Source organism: Anomaloglossus baeobatrachus, chromosome 3 (genome assembly GCF_048569485.1).
Source record: "Anomaloglossus baeobatrachus isolate aAnoBae1 chromosome 3, aAnoBae1.hap1, whole genome shotgun sequence".
Taxonomy (NCBI): Eukaryota; Metazoa; Chordata; class Amphibia; order Anura; family Aromobatidae; genus Anomaloglossus; species Anomaloglossus baeobatrachus.
In genome coordinates this window covers 580,317,170-580,338,852 of record NC_134355.1, presented here as the reverse complement: position 1 = coordinate 580,338,852, position 21,683 = coordinate 580,317,170, and the positions used below count along the sequence as shown (strand labels likewise).

The following is a 21,683-nucleotide window of genomic DNA, read 5'->3' as shown; positions in this document are numbered from 1 at the left end:
GCATGACATTACCTGGCACGGCCTGCTGCTCTCTGAACATGAGCATGCATGTACCTAGAAACACATGCACGCTCCTGTCAGAAGTGTGCGCGGCTGTGATGGTGATGCGATGCAGATTCGTGCGAGGCTGGGATGACAGCAGCGGGCACGGCCTGCCACACTCTAAACATGAGCGTGCATGTATATAGAAATACATGCATGCTCCTCTCAGAAGTGTGTGCGGCTGTGCCGGGTAATGCAATGTGAGACTCATGCGAGTCCCTCGCAAGTGTGATTCCGTTCTAAGAGAAACCTCCTTCACCACTTTATTAATCCCCAACACACCCCTCCAGGTCCGGCGTAATCCACACGAGGTCCCACAGCGACGCATCCAGCTCTGCTACATCTCACAGCCAGCGGCCATAGAGCACGACTGCTGGCTGTGAGTGTAGCCTATGACTGAGCCGCGATGAGCGATGACTGCACAGGCAGACGCTGTCACAGGCTGGGGGCGCATCTGACTGCAACAAATCACAGACAACAAAATGGCCGGTGGGTGGGGAAAGCTGCGCAGTACAGGAAGTGAATGCGCGACCCAGAAGCAATTTGCTGCATTACACCAAGTCTCGTAAGTATGAAACTCTCACTTAATCCTTGTTTACTTTATTTTTCAATTAATTTCCCCAGTGCCGGATTTGGTTCGTGGACCCGGAATCCTGGGCCCGGGTTCGGCAACCGGGCATCTTTGAAACCGCGCGGATCTGGACTTTTACAGTCCGGATCCGATCAGCCCTAAAGAAAACGTATAAAAAAAAAAAAAACAACACACACACTGTGTGCACAGAGCCCTAGATAGGGAAAAAAGGTGCACACAATAGGATAAACCTGTCAGAGGAGAAAAAAGGAATAAGATTGAGTAACACCAATTAGGAGGTTATGAGATAACAACCAGGCAGAAAAAATAAATAACACTCGCTTCTGCCAAGTGACTGGGAAATATCCTCAGATAAAGTTCACCAAAAGGGGGTGAAAAAACTTTTAATAATAGGCTGCGCAACTGAAGTAAGGATTTGTGCTGCTGTTGTGGAAACAGGTTTTTTCAATTAACACGTTTTGACACCGTACTGGTGTCTTTCCCAAGTTAAAAAGCCAATATAGAGATTTGTAGACTTCATTATTGAATTATGGATAGTGACTTGGATGGAATATAACCGGTGCATCAGTCGTTGCATTTTTACTTTTGTATTGGTATATTGGTTAAAATGTTGTAATATTTTAATAGTCCACTAAATCCAGTATTTGTTTCTATACAGTCTCTCTATGGACGGAATGGATTTCAGAAGGACATTTTTCAGATGTTTTCTTCAAGTCACGGCCAAAACCTGCTCTTCAGTGATCGCACACAATGCTTGGTAGAGTTTGACCGGATGCATGATAGAGACGTTATGGATGATGTATTTGGTAAACCATTGTACAAAGCTTTGTACAAAGAGAACAACTGCCTACCCAAATCAGGTACATATTCCGATTAATCATCGGTCAGCAGGTCAAAAATGTACTGATAAATCAAATGTTTTATTATTTGTCAGCTATTGTCTCAGATCTCACAATTTAGGGGATATTTGTAATATACAGGATATTTAGAATATAAATGTCCTGTTTAGTCCTACAAAAAGAGGGTATGGCAGCAAAAATATATATAACTAGCTGAACGTTTACAATGCGCTTGTGAATAAGGTAAAAAAAACACTGAAAATTTTTGCACAATGCGAGCTTGCATAAAAATAAAATTGGACTTTTGGTATTTTCACTCCACTTTCGGCCACCTGCAACAAAGTGAATAGAGCTGGGGAGGGACAGGGGGTAGCAATGCCTGTCCTACAAATTTAAACAAAAATTGTGGCGCATATTATGTCACAAATTTTTCTCCAGTCCCTTACTGGATTAGGATTTTTGGAGATGCGCACTCCACTCTTTCACACATTTTTCACGGACGTGTCAAAGGTGCGTATTGCCCTCCGTGAGACGTGTTTATGGCACACGTGTGTTCTCCGTGTGTTATCACGGATAACACACGGAGAACGGGAACTTTCTACTCACCTGTCCCTGGCTTCTCTGTCCGTGGTGCTGATCTTCGGTCTCCGGTCCTGCCGACTCCCCGCTGCTGCTGCTGCTTCCGGCCCGCAGTGAAGTAAATATGCAATGAGCATAATGAGCGGCGGTCAGAAGCAAGTGACAGCAGTGGCAGAGACAGCAGGGCTGGAGAAGGTGAGTAAAGTTTTTTTCTTTTTTTTTTCTCTAAAATATAACTTTTAATAGTTCTTCTAAAAATAGGGAAGGATCACCTTGCCTATGCCTAAAATTCCATAGGTTGCAAGATCCTCCATGCAACTCGGAGGACTAGCATACCCTATAAACACACAATGACATCAATACACACATTAGTGCTGGCAAATTTCAACAGATATAACCGATATGGTCAAGATTATTAATGCAGATGCTCACTTAGATCCTATTCACAAATCAACAGTGGCGTTAATCACTAACGTGACCATAATACCCACAGGTGTGTGATTAATATGCTCCACATTCGGTTAAACAAATCAGCATTAACCAGAGATTTAAATAGCCAAGTTGTTAACCTGGTTGTATCTGATAGGGAACAATCTCACCCAATTTGCTGGTGTCTTGTCTCCCAAAAATGTGTTCAGTTAGTCCTCATATCCGGCGTTTCCAAAACGGACCCTCACCACACAGGTCCTGGACCCCTTATGAAGGCTGACAGCCGATAAGACATGTGCTGTCACCATATGGTAAGTCGCTGCAATCTCTTTGATTCTTCCATATAGGGTGAGATCTTTTGGGGGCTATTGCATATTTATAAAAAGAACCCCCGTTTATTTCTCCCCATATTCTCACTTTTTATTCTAGATTAACCCAGTAAGAGGTTGTCTCCTTATTTAACTCCCCTGATGAATGATATATAGGAAACGCGTCGGGAGAAGGGAGAAGGAGATTCTGGGAGAGGACAGTTAGTCCCTTCATAAGGGGTCCAGGACCTGTGTGGTGAGGGTCCGTTTTGGCTCGTTTCTCGTATCAAGCTGGCTGGACACTCAGACGGGCTTGATTCAAATAAGTATAATGGGGAACTCAACTATTTTTCCAGAAGACCCTAACAGGAAGGCTAGCACTGAAATATATCAAAATAGCGCTCAAATGCAATGGGAACAGTATGAGAAAGATGCCACGATGCTTCTCTGACTCCTGGTCACTGCTGAGAACTAAATAATTTAAAAAAAGCATGGGGGTTCCACCTATTTTTGATAACCAGCCAAGGCAAAGCAGACAGCTGCGGGCTGATATTATCAAGCTGAAAGGATATATGATTATTGGCCCATTCCCAGCCTAAAAATACCAGCCTGCAGCACGCCATAGAAGTGGCACATCACATTAGTCACTTTGCCTGGCGCTGCCTGATTGCTCTTATGGGATGGCAATTAGGGTAATATTTTTGAGGGTTGATGGCAGCTGGTATCAAGCCCAGGGGTTAATAACCGAGAGGTGCATATCAGACATACCAATTACTAACCCAGTATGTGGGGAAAAAAAAAAAAAAAAAACGCATACAAAAATAGTTTATTTTAATAAAAACTCCCCCCACACTATCTTTCATTCACCAACTTAGATATTATCAAAAATGTTTCCATGAAGCTCTTTCATAGTTCACGATCCTTGAATGCACCTCCAGTGACTATGAATAGTAGTAAAGAACAGCTGTGTGCACACGATCAGCATTTGTTCAGGCTTTCACGCAGCTGAATTTCCACATGAATCCCACCTCCAATCACTTGCCTTCTTTGATGCGTTTTTTGCTGTATGCATTTTTGTCACAAAGTTGGTTGAAAGACCAAAGCAAAGTAATGTACAGTCCCCCTACAGATTATACACTTGCACCCTTTGGTGCCTTTCATGTAGCAATAAAGGGTGTTTTTAGCCTTCTTTAAATTATTTAAAATAAAATAAAAAATCAACTTGGGGTCCCCCTTGTTCCTGATAATGAGCTAAGGTCCATAGATATTGGTCCCTTTCCAGCCTAAAAATACCAGCCCGCAGGCGCAATAAATTAGATGCACAGATTCCACCACTTTGCCTTGGCTCTTCCAATTGCCCAGGTGCAGTGGCAGTTGGGGTAATGGTAGCTGGAGCCGATTGCAGATGTATAGTGTTTGCTGGCATCAAGCCCTGGTGTTCGTAATGGAGTGGCGTCTGTCAGACAACCCCGTTATTAATCCAATATGAAAAAAAAGAAGTGCAAAAAAACCCCACACAACAATATTTTTGGTTCAACAATTTAAAAGGGAAAAAAAAATAAATGTATGCAGCTCCAATGTAGTCCACCAAGCGAATCAGACATAGTCCACAAATGGGAATCTGAGGGACATAAAAAGAAAGTGGTAAATAAATAAAAGATATTGTCACTCGTTCACCAATTTAATAAAAAAAAAAGCACGCAGCTCTGAGGTAATGCATGGCGTTCTCATGACGTCCCCCAAATCTGATCTCTGACGAGTAACATCACTGAGTTACTGACATCACTACTCCTGAGACATTCCAGGTCTTGCGCTGCCCTCTGCATGACCTGGCGCCAACAGTGATGAGTGGTAACATTACTGACATCACCGCTCATCACAGTCATGTGGTATCACAACCTGACTGGGAGACACTCATGAAGCGTCATTTTCAGACTAAGGCTGCTTTCACACTGTTTTTTTAACATGCATCATGAACGTTTTTTTGCTGTAAAAGCGGATCCTGTTTTTACAAAGAAAAACGCATGCAAACGCAAGTGTTATTTTGCAGGATCCGGTCACTTGAAGTTTATGGGCGGGCATTGAAGTCATGTGACCGGGAGTGAGGGGAACTGAACGTGACAGACTGGGAGCCGGCCTCTGACAGCTGCGGAGGCTCGTAACCAAGGTCAACATCGGGTAACTTGCTTGGATACCCGATATTTACCTTGGTTACGAGCGTCTGCAGCTGCTAGGAGCCGGGCTCCCTGCACACGTAACAAAGGTAAACAATGGGTATCCAAGCAAATTACCCGATGCTTACCTTGGTTACAAGCCTCCGCAGCTCTCAGGCGGGGGAGAGAGAGAGAGAGGGAGGGGGAGAGAGGGAGGGGGAGAGAGGGAGGGGGAGAGAGGGAGGGGGAGAGAGGGAGGGGGAGAGAGGGAGGGGGAGAGAGGGAGGGGGTGAGAGGGACTGATCACACCAGGCTGGTTTCTGGGCATGTTCAGTAGAGCAAGCAGGATCCTGTCTATCAGCATGCCAGCGTTCACATACGTTTGCATGCAGTATAGTCAGGATCCAGCAATTTGCAGTATTTGGACGCAGCTCAAAAACGCTACAAGTAGCATTTTTGAAAAAAGTTAAAAAACTGCAAGTCACGGGATCGTCACTATAACGCATGCAAACGCAGGTGAACGCATGTTGACGCGAGTCCATTGCAAATGCATTGAAATGAAAACGCATTTGCACTGGATCCTTTTTTTGCGTTAAAAAAACGTTCAGGACGCATGTTAAAAAAAAACGTAGTGTGAAAGCAGCCTAAGGCTCTATAGGCTGTACAATAGAATCGGTGGGCGTCATGGGAGTGCCATGGACTACGTCAGAGCTGTGGGGCTTTTTTTTCTCGTTTCTATTTCTTTACCTCTCTCTTTTTATGACTTTCACCTTCCCATTTGTGGACTACGTCAGATTCTGTGGATTATTTCGGAACTTCATGGCATTTTGTTATAAATTAATGAACAAGGGCAAGAGTTGGGGAGTATTCTTTAAAATAAAATATTTGTGGGTCGTTTTTTCTTTTAACTTACTGGATTAGTAATGGGGGTGTCTGATAGACATCTCTCCATTACTATCATCAGGGTTTCATGCAGGGTGACAATTCACAGCTGACATCAACCCCATAAACCATTATCCCAATTGCCACTGCACAGGGCAAATCGGAACAGCCGATGCAAAGCACCAGAATTGGTGCATCTAGTGTGATGTGCCACATCTGGGGCGGCTGTGGGTTGATATTTTTAGACTCGGAAGGGCCCAATAACCATGGACCTTCCTAACCTGATAATATCAGCCAGCAGCTGCATACTTTTCCTTAGCTGGATATAAAAAAATTGTTTTTTTTACTTTTAATTAACACCACTTCGTTTTCTTTTAATTATTTACTAGTTTAAACAAAGCTAAAAACACCTTTCAGTGTCACCTGAAAGGCACTAAAAGGGTGCAAGTGTACAACCCCACCTATATGCCTGCTCTAATCCAAGCTGTCCCTCTTACATCAACTCACCCTGAACTGCTTCCAGAGATCAGTGTGCCAAGTATTACACCCTTGGGTCTCCTAAAATCCAATGATGCAATGTGGCCGGCCAATCATAGCAAAGCCAGTAGCCAATATGGTTATGGCATTACAGTGTATGGCAGGCAAGACAATCACCAAATGTTTATTGGCTAACAGCCGTGAAACATGCGGGGCTCGAGTAACTAGCATGCCCAAGCACCCTGATGCTCGATAGAGAATCGAGCAGTGGCGCGCATGCTTGCTCATCATTACAATACTTGTTAAATGGTCGGTATTGGCTTTTAGAATTACTACTTCGAGTAGGTGGCACCAGAGTTCAAGTCCTCTCTGTCTCTGAAGAGGCTATTTGCATATTTGATTTCCTAGCATTGCATGGCTTATAAGTCTCCTTACACTGGCATGTCATTCTCCAACAAGGAGATACATTAACCCCTTAAAGTTTAATATGACATCATTTTGTCCTCTTTTTGTATCTACAGCTTTGGCGACTGCTTGTTCGTTCCATCACTGATGAGAAGACAATAGTGGAGACAATCATTGAGCAGCCACAATTTTTCCAATATTGGTTGTTTTCATTGCTCCATGTTAAAGATTCCAGTTTTCCCAATAAAAACCTAGAATTTACTGACCGTGTTATTTATTCGTAGCCCTCAATCTTCAGAACACAATAACCAAGGGGACTTGCTCAAAACACTACTTTTTCATATCAAATCCATTCAATCTGCTTGCTTGGAAAAGAAAAAAATGCAGCTCACATTTACTATTTGTGCTGCGTTAGAGTTCTGGTACAAGTGAATATTCTTAGTGGGGGGAAAAAAAAAAATAGATGTCACCCCCAGTAAATACATGTCAGTATAATGGGGATCAAATTTATTGAGTACATAATGCACCACACTTATCATTGGCATGTGCCAGATTTAAGCTGCTAAATTATTGTCTAAAGTCAGCGCAGCTTTTTGGATCTTCGGTCACTTATATGTGTTTGAGCAGCAGTAGTTAGGAAGACTATAAACATTTTACGGAAATCCTGCACACATTATATTGTGCATTTCAGTCGGATTATATTCAGACAGCACACAGACGACAGGTGAGAAAAAAAATCATCACATTTTTCTACATGGAAATCAAACCTAAATTTATACGATCATGTGACCCAGGCTAACTGGTAACCTACAAGCACTAGTGGGTAATGAAATGGCACAAAGAGGGCACCCTACAGTATGGCTATCCCTCCCATCCTCATAGTGATGCATCAGACGTACCACACGATGAGTGTACAATTAAATGATGATGTCTGGGGCCATTGTGCAGGTAAGCAGATTCATAACAGAATTATATTTCATTTCACAGTTTTTAAAGGGAACCAGTCAGGTGTAATAAGCATCCAGGACCTCCAGCAGTTCTGGGCGCATATTGCTAATCCCTGCCAGCAGTCCCTGTATACACTAGCATAGATAGAGAGATCTTTGGAAAAAGTATTTCTAAAGATCATTTATTATATGCTAATGAGGCCAGCTACTAGTCGCAAGGGCGTCAGTCCCCTTGGCTAGTCAGCCCCCTTTGCATATAAGCACGCTCCTGCTCCTTTGGGCATGCTAACATGCTAATGAATGCACAGCGATGCCGCACATACCTCTCTCTTGATGACGGGTGGTGGGGAATGGATGCTTACTGCCGCTGCACATAATCCGGAGTCCCCGGGACTTCCGATCATGTGCACTAAATTAATGCCAGGTGTAAGCTTCCCGGCTTCAGTGAGGTACAGTGCGCATGACCGGAAGTGCTGAGGACTCCGGATCATGTGCAGGGCGCATCCACCCTCAACCGGAAACCATTAAGAGTGAGGTATGTGCAAGTCGCTGCGCGTTCATTAGCATGTTAATATGCCCACAGGGGCATGCCGACATGCTAAGGGGGCCGACTAGCCAAGAGAACTAACTCCCTTGCGACTACTCACTGGCCTCATTAGCATATAATAAATTATCTTTAGAAATACTTTTTCTAAAAATCTATTTATCTATGCTAGTGAATACAGGGACGGTTAGGCAGAGATTAGCAATATGCACCCAGAACTGCTCATGGTTCTGGGTGCATATTGCACCTGACAGGCTCACTTTAAGGTTGAAGGTAGACCTAAGAAAATAGATGTAACATGTTGATCCAAAAGGAAGCTAGAAACCCCATAAGTGATGCTAAACGTTCCATAATAGGGGAAAAATTCCTTCACAACATATTATACATCTTAAAAAGGTCTCCTCTTTCCTGCTGGGACTCTTGCGTGAAGTCACCGTTCCCGCTCACTTCCCGATACATGTACATAAAACATTTTCATTTACCCCTGTAACTGTACCCCAAAATCAGATTTCAGTGTTACAGTTGATGGTGGCGACGGGGGCGGGTGCTTTCACCAGCGATATCGCTGCGTGTAACACCCCCTTTACTCATGCTTTCTGCTCTCAACGTTTGTGGACACTAATTGGGAGTATAAGTCACAATCTGGATGGATGCCACAGAATGTCTAAACCATAAGCACGCATTGGTTAAATAAATAAATGTATATCACATGAGAAAAATAATACCTACACTAATGTGGTTATATAAGTGTGAACACCCTCTTATAATTGGGGATGTGGTTGTGTTCAAAATGAGCCAATCACATTTAACCTCATGATACAGAGTAGTCAGTACACACGTGCCGTTAATTAGTGATTCTAATTAACACCATACACAGTTTTGCTATTGTAGTAGTATTTTTCTGATATTTTCATAGTTGCATTTTACAGTCAAAGTCATAGTCCAAAAACAGCTTGCAACACAACAAAGGGATATTATTGTTGAAAGTTACTGTGACACGAATCACTACACAGACAAGTCAAGAGGCATGGTAGTCAAACATTCTTGAGTCAGATAGCAAGAGAGCATGTTAGGACAAAGGAGATACACAAAGGCGTAGTCAGGTCAAAGTATGGGATCAGAATACCAGGAAAATAGCAAGTCAAAGCAAAGGGACAAGGCAGATAGATAGAGGAGGTCTATGGTCTGGCAGCAATAGATCAGAACACAGAGCACAGATTAAACTAAACCAACAAGCACTAATGAGCAAAATTCTGAGATCTGGGATTAACAGCTAAGGACCCGGGCAACCTTAGGGAACATCAGAAGAAGCCCAGCACCTCCCTATCCCAGATTGGTTTGGTAAGTGACAGCTCAGTTATCCAACAGCTTAGCACACCCGGATTCCATAGTGCAGCAAACGGTCACCCTTTTCACCAAAGACACACTGAGCAGAGGAATAGTCACAGTTATAATATACCATGAAACACTGTAAATATAGTCAAGACATGGCTTAAATTTGGCACAACGGTGACATTATCTCGAACTCTCCATCCAACATTGATGAAAATACAAGAAGATTGGTTTAGGAGGCGGCAAAGAAGCCTATAGCTGCTTTAAAAGGAGCTGCAGGACTTTCTAGGAAGTACCAGTTATGTACTGCATGTGACAAACAATCGCAGGTATTTTTCATACAGTTGTGTTCAAAATAATAGTGTGTACAAAAACATGAGTTAAGCCCAAAATCTTTAATAGTTTTTATTTCCATGCATTGGGAACATTTGTACACCGTTTTCTAAATCAAAAAATACAAAGAAATGTATATAATTTTTTTAACTACTTTACAGAAAATATAAAAAATGAACATTGGGCTGTTCAAAAAAATAGCAGTGTCTGCATTTGTTTTTACATATTCAAAATCTGTCCTCTTTTTATTTAGGATTTAGCATTCCTGTGAATCATTAACCTCATATTTAGTTGTATAACCAAAGTTTTTAAGACATGCTTCACATCTATGTTGCACAGAGTCAACAAACATCTGGCCCCTGTCAACTGTTATTCCAGCCCAGGATGCTGTGACTACATCCGACAATTTATTTGCATTTGTTGGCTTTGCCTCAGAAATGTCATGTTGAAGTCACCCCACAAGTGCTCTATTGGATTAAGGTCCAAGGATTGGGCTAGCCACTCCATAACCTCAATTTTGTTGGACTAGAAGCAAGATTTTGCTTGTTTGCTTATGTATTTAGGGTCGTTGTTTTGTTGAAACACCAATTTCAAAGGCATTTCTTCTTCAGCGTAAGGCAACATGACCTCTTCAAGTATTTTGATATATGCAAACTGGTCCATGGTATGCGATAAATAAGTCCGACACTATAGTAAGAGAAACATGCCGATATCATGATGCTTGCACCACCATGCTTCATGGTCTTCAGAGTGTACAGTGGTTTGAATTCAGAGTTTGGGGGTCGTCTGACGACCTGTCTGCAGCCCTTGGACCCAAAAACAACAACTTTGCTTTCATCAGTCCACAAAATGTTTCTCCATTTCTCTTTAGGCCAATTGATGTGTTATTTGGGAAATTGTATCTGCTTCAGTACATGTCTTTTTAACAGTGGGACTTTACAGGGACTTCTTGCTAATAGATTAGCTTCACACAGGCGTCTTCTAACTGTCACACTACTCACAGGCAACTTGAGATGGTCTTTAATCATCCTGGAGCTGATCATTGGCTGAGCCTTTGCCATTCTGGTTATTCTTCAATCCATTGGATTGGTAGTCTTCGGTTTTCTTCCACGTCTCTCTGTTTTTGCCTTCCATTTTAAAGTATTGGAGACCATTTTAGCTGAACAGCCTTCATTGTCTGCACTTACGATTTACCCTCTCCAATAAACTTTTTAATCAAAGTAAGACGTTTTTCTGAACAATGTCTCAAACGACTCATATTTCTCAGGCTTTCCAGGAGAAGTGCATGTACAACATGTACTGGCTTCACCCTCAAATAAGGGCCACCTGATTCACACCGGTTTCTTCACAGAATGATTGACCTCACTAATGTAACTCCTCACTGCTATTATTTTGAACACCCTCCTTTCGATTAACTATTCACATAAACAGACTCAAAAACCTGCAGATCATGAATGCCGAGTCTAGTGGTTTTTTTCGAATTTTCTCCACCAACTGGTAAATTTGTTTGACAAGTGGTAATAGAATTTATACCAAAAACAGTGAATAATCTGGTTAATCATATTGGACTGCTATTATTTTGAACACCACTGTATGTGTGGCCTGTGGGGATGGTGGAGGCATCATTATGCTTTGGGGCTGTTGATCAGTAGCTAGAACAGGGTGTTTTAGTCAAGATGGAGGGAATTATGAACCGTTCTAAATATGTCAATTTTGCAACGAAATCTCTGCTAAAAAGCTGAAGAGGAATTTTACCTTTCAGAACAATCACCCTTATCTACCTCCAACTCAACAACGGAATGGCTTCACAAAAAGCAGACATTTTTGGAATAGTCTGAATTCAATTAAAAAATTGTGGTTGATCAAAAGAGGGCACTGTACCACCAAACACCTCCGAATTCTTACATATGGAGAGCAAGAAAGAGTGGGCAATAATTGCCAATCCTAGATGTGCCATACTGATGGACTCCTACCCAAAATGACAAAAGTGTACTTCAAAGTATTAGCAGCTACAGCCAAGATAGCTCATACTGACTTCAGTGTCTCTGCAAGACTTGTTAAACCCTTGTGGACAAAAGGAAACTTCCTTGGAAATACATGTGGGTGATCATTTGCAATAGGATGCCATTCTTATGTGATGACGAGACAAAGTTTGGAAAAAAGAAGCGCAAATAGGGTCTTACCCGGTAGGGAGATCGATAATTTCCAAGGGAGTACACTCACCTTTCAGGGTTGTGAAAGTCACAACCCCTTGATGCACTTGTAATGGGGGTGATCAGCCGCAGCCCCGAGATGTGCACATAAGTATCCAAGGAAGAAGAAGTCGGGTTAAATATCGCGCTACACCACAGGATCCAGTTGTTGATGAAATCCCTTTAATGTTTAATACAGGTCTATGCGTTTCAGAGATATATCCATCTCCTTCATCAGGACATTCAATGGAGATGGATATCTCTGAAACACGTAGACCTGTATTAAACAAAAAAGGATTTCATCAACAATTGGATCCTGTGATGTAGTGCCACTTTTAACCCGACTTCTTCTTCATTGGATTCTTATGTAATGGACATTACTGAAAATTTTAGAAAGAAGAGTTTGAACAGAATTCACCGAGTGCACCAGTTATTTATATGACGTCCGATCATTTAGGTTTATGGCGATTGGAGCAACTTTTCAAGACTAAACCCTGCTGAAAAGTATATGTTGTTTTTTACCCTTAGAGCCACAACAAGGAATTTTATGCTTTTTTTCTTTTTTAAATCCTCACACTTGGAAGTAAACTTGCATTAGGTTACCCATGAGTGGTGAGAGATGTCTTACTATTCACCAGATGCATAATATATACACAATATACTGCTATCCCAAATTAAATTACATTTTATTTGGCTATACAAAATGTTGCTAAACGCCCGGCAGCAAAAAGCTTATTTTACATTGCTACAAGATGGCACTATTGAGCTGCTGAAGAGGAAAGAAGTAAAGATTAGCCGCCCGGACTGGAGAAAAAATGTGGAAGCTGAGAAGATTTATGCAGCCAAAATACCAGAATGATTTGCCGCCTGGAAATGAAAATCAGCGGCGCGGAGGCTTTTGTAAGTACATGACTCTGCAGTACAGAAAATTTACTTAATTTTAATATAGAAGGTGCATTTCAAACTTGGAAAATATACAAATGTCACATAAAATATATGTTTGTTTTCTTTAAATAATCCCCATTCACATTTTCTATAATTAACAGAACAGAGCGCAGACAACTTTTATATATATACAATAATGCATTATAGCTTTGCCAGAATAAAACAATGTAAAACAGCAGTTTAAATGGGCCCATTGCGTTATTAGTTTAAAATGGACCTAGTTCTACATAATTCCCACAATGAGTTTTTGACGTTGCATATTTTCACTGTGCAAAAAAAAATGAAGGGTCTTACAGTACCATACAAGTTGTGACGTCACGCAAGCTCCGCGTCCAGTCTCTTCTCGCCTTCAGTCACAGGAGCAATCAACAGAAAGTGAGTGGTGGATGCGGTACTTACTTCCTGTCGATTAATTAGTTTGTCCAAAGGCAGAGAGAGAGAGAGAAGCCGGAGCAGGCTGTGGACGCAGGGAGAGAGAAGCCTGTGCAGGTTGTGGACGCGGGGAGAGAGAAGCCGGCGCAGGCTGTGGACGCAGGGAGAGAGAAGCCGGTGCAGGCTGTGGACGCAGGGAGAAAGAAGCCGGCGCAGGCTGTGGACGCGGGGGAGAGAGAAGCCGGCGAAGGCTGTGGACGCGGGGAAAGAGAGGCCAGCGCAGGCTGTGGACACGGGGAGAGAGAGGCCGGCGCAGGCTGTGGACGCGGGGAGCGAGAGGCCGGCGCAGGCTGTGGACGCGGGGAGCGAGAGGCCGGCGCAGGCTGTGGACGCGGGGAGAGAGAGGCCGGCGCAGGCTGTGGACGCGGGGAGAGAGAGGCCGGCGCAGGCTGTGGACGCGGGGAGAGAGAGGTCGGCGCAGGCTGTGGACGCGGGGCTTGTGTGATGTCACAATGTCATGTGAGCCCTGGAAACGCAAGCCTTGTCACCACTGGAACAGAGTTAGCTGCAGAAGCGAGTAAAGGCTTTTTTATTTTACCTGTGGTAAACATGTGGAAACAGAAGGGGTTGTCCTAGAAGTGGTCTACCCCTTTAGGTTGATTTTCCAACAATTTAGCAACTTATAAAATGATATGTGCCTGAAGCTGGAACCTGAAACATGTTAAGCATCAGCCTCTATGTAGCATAATAATAAAGTACAAGCCTCGGCACAATCACAAGTCATGCTTCAGTATTGGGAAATGTTAATTCCAACATGATACACAGTATCCAAAGTGTCAAGAAAAAAGGATCGTTATCAAGTATACTTCCTGCAGTAATGTCACCGCTCTATCGGTTGCCATGTATGTTGCAGAGCTTTGTCGTGCTCTGACACCTGTGAATACATTTACCAACATATGGGTCACTAACATTATGACTGCAGGTATCTTTGGTTTGAAACACCTATAAATACTATTGTGCAAATTCATCAGTGCAAAGGGGGCTTTACACGAAACGATATCGCTAACAATATGTCGTTGGTGTCACGGAATTCCTGACGCACATCCAGCGTCATTATGTGTGACACCTATGAGCGAGTGTTAACGATCAGAAGTACTCACCTAATCGTTGACACATTGTTCATTTCCCACAAATCGTTGCTGGTGCCGGACGCAGGTTGTTCGTCATTCCTTAGGCAGCACACATCGCTACGTGTGACACCCCGGGAACGACGTCCTGCCGGCAACGAGGTGGGCGTGTCATTAATGCGGCTGGTCTCCGTCCCTCCACTTCTATTGGTGGCCCGATGATTGACGTCGCATGAACCTCCCCGTTAAAAAAGGGGTTGTTTGCCGGCCACAGCAACGTCGCTAGGAAGGTAAGTATGTGTGACGCTTCCAAGCGATACTGTGTGCCATGGGCAGCGATTTGCCCGTGACGCACAAACGATGGGGGCGGGTGCTTTCATGAGTGACGTCACTAGCGATGTTGCTGCGTTTAAAGCGGCCTTTACTCTAGTTTTCTGGAGTAAAACACATTGAAAGGAAACTAGTCGAGGTCATTTCCATCAAAATGGGCAAAGCACTGGGAGGGAGGGAATGTGGTTCTCCCTGCCAAAATCACCAAAGGTTACGCCAGAAATATTACTCCACTCCTTGGGTGGGGAAGCATGTGACTAGGTGCATGCCACTGAGAAGATGCAATAACAATAAAGAAAGAACAAACACTTATTCTTAATGAATTTGGTGCATCTTACTTCACCACGCCCCTACCTTAAGACTTGTGTGTACAACGCTGGTCTTAATGAATCGGGGCTACCTGTCTTGGAATTAACCCTGCACATTACTGGAGCATAACTTGTATCCATTGTGCCGGGGTCTGCACGTCATGATAATCACAGATTACTGTCCTGTCTTCATGCAGATTAAGTATAACGCTTTTGTAAGGCACTGACTATTGACTGGCGGGTCACGGAAAGGATCTATCAATATAACTTGGGTGCGCATGTGTGCTGCTAATAAACCTTTAGGCTATGTGCGCACAGTGCGTTTTTCGCGGCGTTTTTGCGCGTTTTTCGGGTGCGTTTTTGGCCTCAAAACTGCAGGACTTTGCTTCCCCAGCAAAGTCTATGAGTTTTAATTTTTGCTGTCCGCACACATCTGTTTTTTTTCAGCTGCGTTTGTGTGGTGCCACAAAAACGCAGCATGTCAATTATTCCCGCGTTTTTCACTGCGCTTTTCATCCATTGAGTTCAATGGGATGTTGAAAGACGCAATGAGAAACGCAAATAGCTGCGTTTTGGTGCGTTTTGAAGACCAAAAACGCAGCTATAAAACGCAGGAGGTGGGTAGTAAAGTGACGTGTACAGGAAGAGGATTCCTTCTGTCAGCATATACAGAAGCGTGAATCCTCCCGGTACCGTCACCGCCGCGTCCACCTCCCGTCCTGTGCATGTATGCTGCCGTGCGGCGCCATGTATGGGCGGGAGGTGGAAGCGGCTGCGAAAACAAAAGTTAACAGTAGAAAAAAAAAAAAAAAAAAAAAAAAGTTATACTCACCTGTCTGCAGACTCTCGGTGCCATGCCCGCTCCCATCTCCTCTCACGGTATCGCCGCTCCGGCTGTGTGCAGACGGCCGGGAAACCTCCGATGGATGCAGGACCTGGCGATGGATCACCTGATGCAGTCACCTGACGCATCAGGTGATCGTAAGTATTGCGGTGACGCGGGCGCCCGGCCGGTATCAGCGGATGCGTCAGGAGACTTCATCCCTGATTATCGGCAGCTGCTGCAGCGATCGGACAGGATCAGACTCCCGCCCCATCGCTGCAGGAGCTGCCGGTAATCAGCACATAAGTGAGTATTTTTTTTTTTATTTTTTTTTGCACCGATGCATCAGCTGATTGTATAATCGGCTTTTATACAATCAGCTGATGTGTGATGGGATTCAGGCACTTGATCCTGACACATCATCTGATCGCTTTGCCTTCCAGCAAACCGATCAGATGATATTGGATCCGGATTGGAGGGCGCGGGACCCTGACCCAGGATTACTGCGGAGGGGGTTCTTTATTTCAATAAAGATGGAGTCACTAAATGTGTTGTGTTTTATTTCTAATAAAAATATTTTTCTGTGTTGTGTTTTTTTTTTTATCTTTACTAGAAATTCATGGTGGCCATGTCGAATATTGGCGTGACACCATGAATTTCGGGCTTAGGGCTAGCTGATAATATACAGCTAGCCCTAACTCCATTATTACCCAGCTAGCCACCCGGCTTCAGGGCAGCTGGAAGAGTTGGATACAGCGCCAGAAGATGGCGCTTCTATGAAAGCACCATTTTCTGGGGTGGCTGCGGGACTGCAATTCACAGCGGGGGTGCCCAGAAAGCATGGGCACCCTGCACTGTGGATTCCAATCCCCAGCTGCCTAGTTGTACCCGGCTGGACTCAAAAATTGGGTGAAGCTCACGTCATTTTTTTTTTTAAATTATTTCATGAAATTCATGAAATAATTTAAAAAAAAAGGGCTTCCCTATATTTTTGGTTCCCAGCCGGGTACAAATAGGCAGCTGGGGGTTGGGGGCAGCCCGTACCTGCCTGCTGTACCCGGCTAGCATACAAAAATATGGCGAAACCCACGTCATTTTTTTTGTTGGGGGGGGCAAAGAAATCCTGCATACAGTCCTGGAAGGAGGATGCTGAGCCTTGTAGTTCGACAGCTGCTGTCTGGTCTCCTGCATACACTATTGGATGGAGGATGCTGAGCCTTGTAGGTCTGCTTCCCCTGACTCTCCCTCAAGCATACAGTCCTGGATGGAGCATGCTGAGCCTTATAGTTCTGCAGCTGCTGTCTGCTCTCCTGCATACACTATTGGATGGAGTATGCTGAGCCTTGTAGTTCTGCAGCTGTCTGCTCTTCTGCATACACTAGTGGAGAATGAAGAACACATTGATGAAGGAAATGACATCAGACCTTTTTTTTTTATTCACTGATAAACGCATAAAGACGCAGTGAGCAAAAACGCAGCAAAACGCAGCAAAAAAACGCACCAAATCGCGGCACAACGGGTGCGTTTTTGCCGCGTTTTTTTGCCGCGGGTGCGTTTTTGTGCGGTTTTAGCGGCCAAAAACGCACAAAAACGCAGCGTCAAAAAAACGCAGTGTGCGCACATAGCCTAATTGTATTGTCTGTCACCTCATCTGTATTGGGAGGAGAGAGGTGCTGCTGATGTGACATTACCGACTGCCTGACCGGTATCAGCAGATCCCATGCACCAGTCCTATTAGCTACAAAAGAAAGCAAGAATGAAGCCTGGCAGGAGGTTATCGATGCAACACCGAAAGTTCGGCATCGACAGATGAGGTGCTGGATCTGTGCAGCCTCGGCAATCTACAGCTCCCCAAGCTGGTACACGGATATGGCATTGCTAGGGTCTGCAACCAGAACCACTTTTGATCCCTGGAGTTCAGCTCCAAGGATCCAGTTTACTTTTTCTCCATGTTCAATGCAAAGACTAGAACTAACTCTTGCAGACGTCTCAGCCGTTTGTTTCCCTTTCCCCTTGGATGCAGACTTCTTTGGGTGGTGAGGTTTTTGCTGTTTCTGAGGTTGTGCGGTCTCTTTTTTCAGATTCCAGACACATACTCTGCCATCATTTCCACCAGAAAGTAGCAAACTCTGTCCAGGGTCTTGCCCTATAAAACTGACTTGGGAGACCCCTTGGGTATGAGCCTTAAAGCAGACCTCTTCCTCAAAACGAGTTTCCGTTATTCGAAATGATCGGATTTTGCCGTCCTCAGCACCGCAGCAGAATACATTCCCGCAGCTGGATATGGAAAGTGAATGAGCGAGGGGTGGATTAAAGAGCTGATCGGGCGACTGATGGAGATCCAGATCTTCTTCATCTTGTGCCAAGTGTTGCAGATTGGTAAGCCATAGGGGTCTGGCTTTCTGCACGTTCCAGAGCATCACCTACAGAAGACAAAACAAGACATGAATGTTTCTAATATCCTCCCCTTCATCACAGTGAACGGAGCAGATCCCACTTTGACTGAATTCTCATTGATTGATATTCTTCAATTTATAAATCAATACATTTACAAATGTCAGAGATTTAATATGCAACAACTTACTCAAAAGGTGATATAACTGTGGCTATGTGATCCCTGCAGAGAACTGAAAATTCAATAAGAGGATGCAGCAACACATACTGGAGTCCACCAGTGCAAAATGACTAATCACACCAAGCACATGCACTCGGTGAGCCAAAACAGTTCAAGCCACCTTCCCACCTACTTGTTTTCCATCATCGTTCTCCTCTGCCACCTATAAAGCCAGAGCGGTTAATCTAGGAAGATGGGAGAAAAGACAGGTAGAAAAAAAGTAGGAGGAAAGGTGCACTAAACAATTTGGCCACGCCAAGGGTGCACAGATTGCTACTGCTTGGTTTGAACAGTCATTGTGTGCCTACGGACTCCTTTTAACTTTAGCAATATTCTTCCTTCTCTCAAAGTCTATAAAAAAATCCCTACTGACTGCTGTCAATCCTTGGAAAATATCAGCGGGTGAAGATGGCGAGCCACCAGTGCTGACATTTGCAGGAATACCTCATAGACTCTGATCTCTACTTGCAGTTATTTTGTAGGACTCTTCAATGTTCCTTCTCCTGGTTATGTGGCGAAAGCGCAAGACTTATTACCATATCTGAGAGTGGCGTCTTGTAACGAGCCGTGCTCCTCACATCACCAGGACAGAATTTTATCCAAACAGAAGCATTGCTATTCAATGATTGCAAGCAGAGATCTTGACAGCAGCGAGGAACAGGATCAGAAAGTACCATATAAGCCAACTTTTTCAGCACAGTTGTGCTGAAAAATCCCCCCCTTATCTTATACTCGAGTGAGGGTCCCACTTACGGATTATAAGACACATTATTTCCCCCAAAACTGGTGGGAAAATGGGAGGGGGGGTGTCTTATAATCCGGATAAAGCTTACCAGGTCGGCCCAGTGGAGTGGTGTCACAGGACGTAGGGTATGCGATACTGTGGCTCAAGGCTGTTGTGGCAGCTTATAAGGGTCGGTGATACTTGAGCTTCAGGGGTGTCACAGCGGGCGCCATTGACCCAGCCAGCAAACCCCGTTGAGCAAGTCAGTGATTGACATGATAGACATCAAGAATATGGCTGCGGAAGTGGTGCGTGCCCAGATTTAGATCCCATAGAGCCAAAATCTCAATCTGAGCACGCGCCACTTCCGCGGCTGTTTTTTTTTTTGTCTATTGCATCAACTGCCAGCCGGCTCAATGGAGCCCACCGTCAAGCCCAATGGGATTGGCCGCTGCGATACCGCTGAACCCCCCTGTATAGCCAACCCTCAAGAGCCGCCACACCAACGCTACATCCCCGAACCAGAGCATAGTCAATCCTCCGTCCTGTGACTCCGCCACGCTGGTAAGCTTTATCCAGGTTATAAGGCACACCTACATTTTAACATTAAAAATTATTTTTCCCAATCTTCGTTCTCTAAATTTGGGGTACGTCTGATAATCCTAGGCTTATACTCGCGTCAATAAGTTTCCCCACTTTTTTGTGGTAAACTTAGGTGCCTTACATTTAGGTTGATTTATACTCTAGTATACACGGTGTATTCCAATTTTTTCATTACACAATTAATCAGTTTTATTTGCTGAAACTAGAACACCCCTATAAATACTCGCCCGACTTTGTCATGTGTTTATAAGTCTCCAGGAAATCAGGGCTGTGGAGTCTGAGTCGGAGCTCATTTTGGTGGAGTCGGAGTCGGTATAAAATGCACCGACTCCTAAAATATATAATAAATTGGGGACAGTAGTGCAATGCAGAATGTGCTGAATATTTTACTAAATAATAACATTTAGTATAATGCTTATATTTAAGTGAAAAATGTATTGTAGTGCAACGTGAACATCAGACATTTAATCATTTTTATGATACAATAATCAAGATATTTAGATAGATCATAAAATATATTTATTGGAATACAGCTTTAGAACACAAAAAACTAATAAATTCTAAATATGTAAAATATATATATATATATATATATATATACACACACACACAAAGATATATATGTAATCTACTGTATATTACATAGTGTATTACATATTTACAATTTATTACAGTTATTTGTGTTCTAAAGTTGTATTCCAATAAATATATTTTATGTTCTATCCAAATATCTTGATTATTGTATAAGTGTAAAAATTATTAAATGTCTGATGTTCACATACACATGTTCATGTACTACAATAAATTTTTCACCTAACTATAAGCAATATATGTAGGAGTCTGAGTCGGTGCAAGAGAAATTGAGGAGTCGGAGTCGAAGGTTTGGCTTACCGATTCCACAGCCCTGTAGGAAATAAATGTGAAATGTCAAAGAAGAGTCCAGGTAATAACTCACCTGCATGTCAAGGCCACAGGAGACTAGACTTTGTGGCCGGTGGGGTCTGAAGGTAACTGCGGAGCATATATTAGTGTGTCTCTGCAGGGTTCTGCAGACCTTCTTACTCTGCAGGTCCAGGACTTTCACGGTACCAGAGTCATCCGCAGCCGCTAGCAGGCTGTCTGTTTCATTGACAGAAATACAGTTGATCTCTTCTTTGTTGATGGTGAACATCTCCATTGGGTCTCCCAACGCTCTAGTGTCCAGCACAGAGATGGTCTCCCCATGAGCAACATAGACCTTGGAGAAAGAAAGCGGGGAAAACGCTAATCCCGTCACATCGTTATCGCCCTTCAGGTGCACCTTGCTGATGGGGGTTCCTTGCTCACTCCAGATGGCCAGCTCCCCGTTCTCAGCCCCGGAAGCAATCACTCTCTCCTTGCTGATGGCTAGGCTCAGCACAGGGCTGGCGTGGCCAGAGTCCCACTTTGCAGCCATTGCTCCACTGCCAGCTAAGAAAGGATAATAAAAGTTTACAAAGTAAATATCATGAAATGAGATCATCAAAACCTTTCACACGTTCTCAACCGGGAGAAAAGTGTTTCTTATTATGAGCACTGGTTAGCTGGAGTCTAAAGGGTTATTCCCATCTCTAAAATCCTATTCTAACATGTATTAGGTGTAATAATAATATTAGCAAATACCTACAATTAGAAATGTATTATAGTTCTCCTAATATAGCCATGTCTCTTACCTCATGTGCAGGGCATTACAAGACCTTAGGTATCCATGGTTATGACCACAAGCAACTACGGTAACTAACTGACTATGTGTGGTCATAACCAT

At 43.6% G+C, this 21,683-nt stretch overlaps 2 protein-coding genes across 5 annotated transcripts in view; one reads left to right on the top strand and one right to left on the bottom strand.

Annotated features, from left to right (window-relative positions):
• Positions 1-6,956, top strand: part of LOC142295610 (saxiphilin-like) — a 111,400-nt gene extending 104,444 nt beyond the window's left edge. Inside the window, exons 19-20 of the mRNA XM_075338711.1 lie at positions 1,293-1,494; positions 6,823-6,956. Coding sequence (XP_075194826.1) covers positions 1,293-1,494; positions 6,823-6,854 — 234 coding nt within the window. The 3' untranslated portion in view covers positions 6,855-6,956. The remainder of the gene's footprint in view (positions 1-1,292; positions 1,495-6,822) is intronic.
• Positions 6,957-12,398: 5,442 nt separating this feature from the next.
• The window catches only part of WDR53 (WD repeat domain 53), a 39,781-nt gene continuing 30,496 nt past the window's right edge, over positions 12,399-21,683 (bottom strand). For all 4 annotated transcript variants that reach the window (XM_075340990.1, XM_075340988.1, XM_075340991.1 and 1 more), the window contains exons 2-3: positions 20,856-21,349; positions 12,399-18,382 (exon numbers count right to left, since the gene is read on the bottom strand). In XM_075340990.1, coding sequence (XP_075197105.1) covers positions 17,801-18,382; positions 20,856-21,335 — 1,062 coding nt within the window. In that variant the 5' untranslated portion in view covers positions 21,336-21,349 and the 3' untranslated portion in view covers positions 12,399-17,800. The remainder of the gene's footprint in view (positions 18,383-20,855; positions 21,350-21,683) is intronic.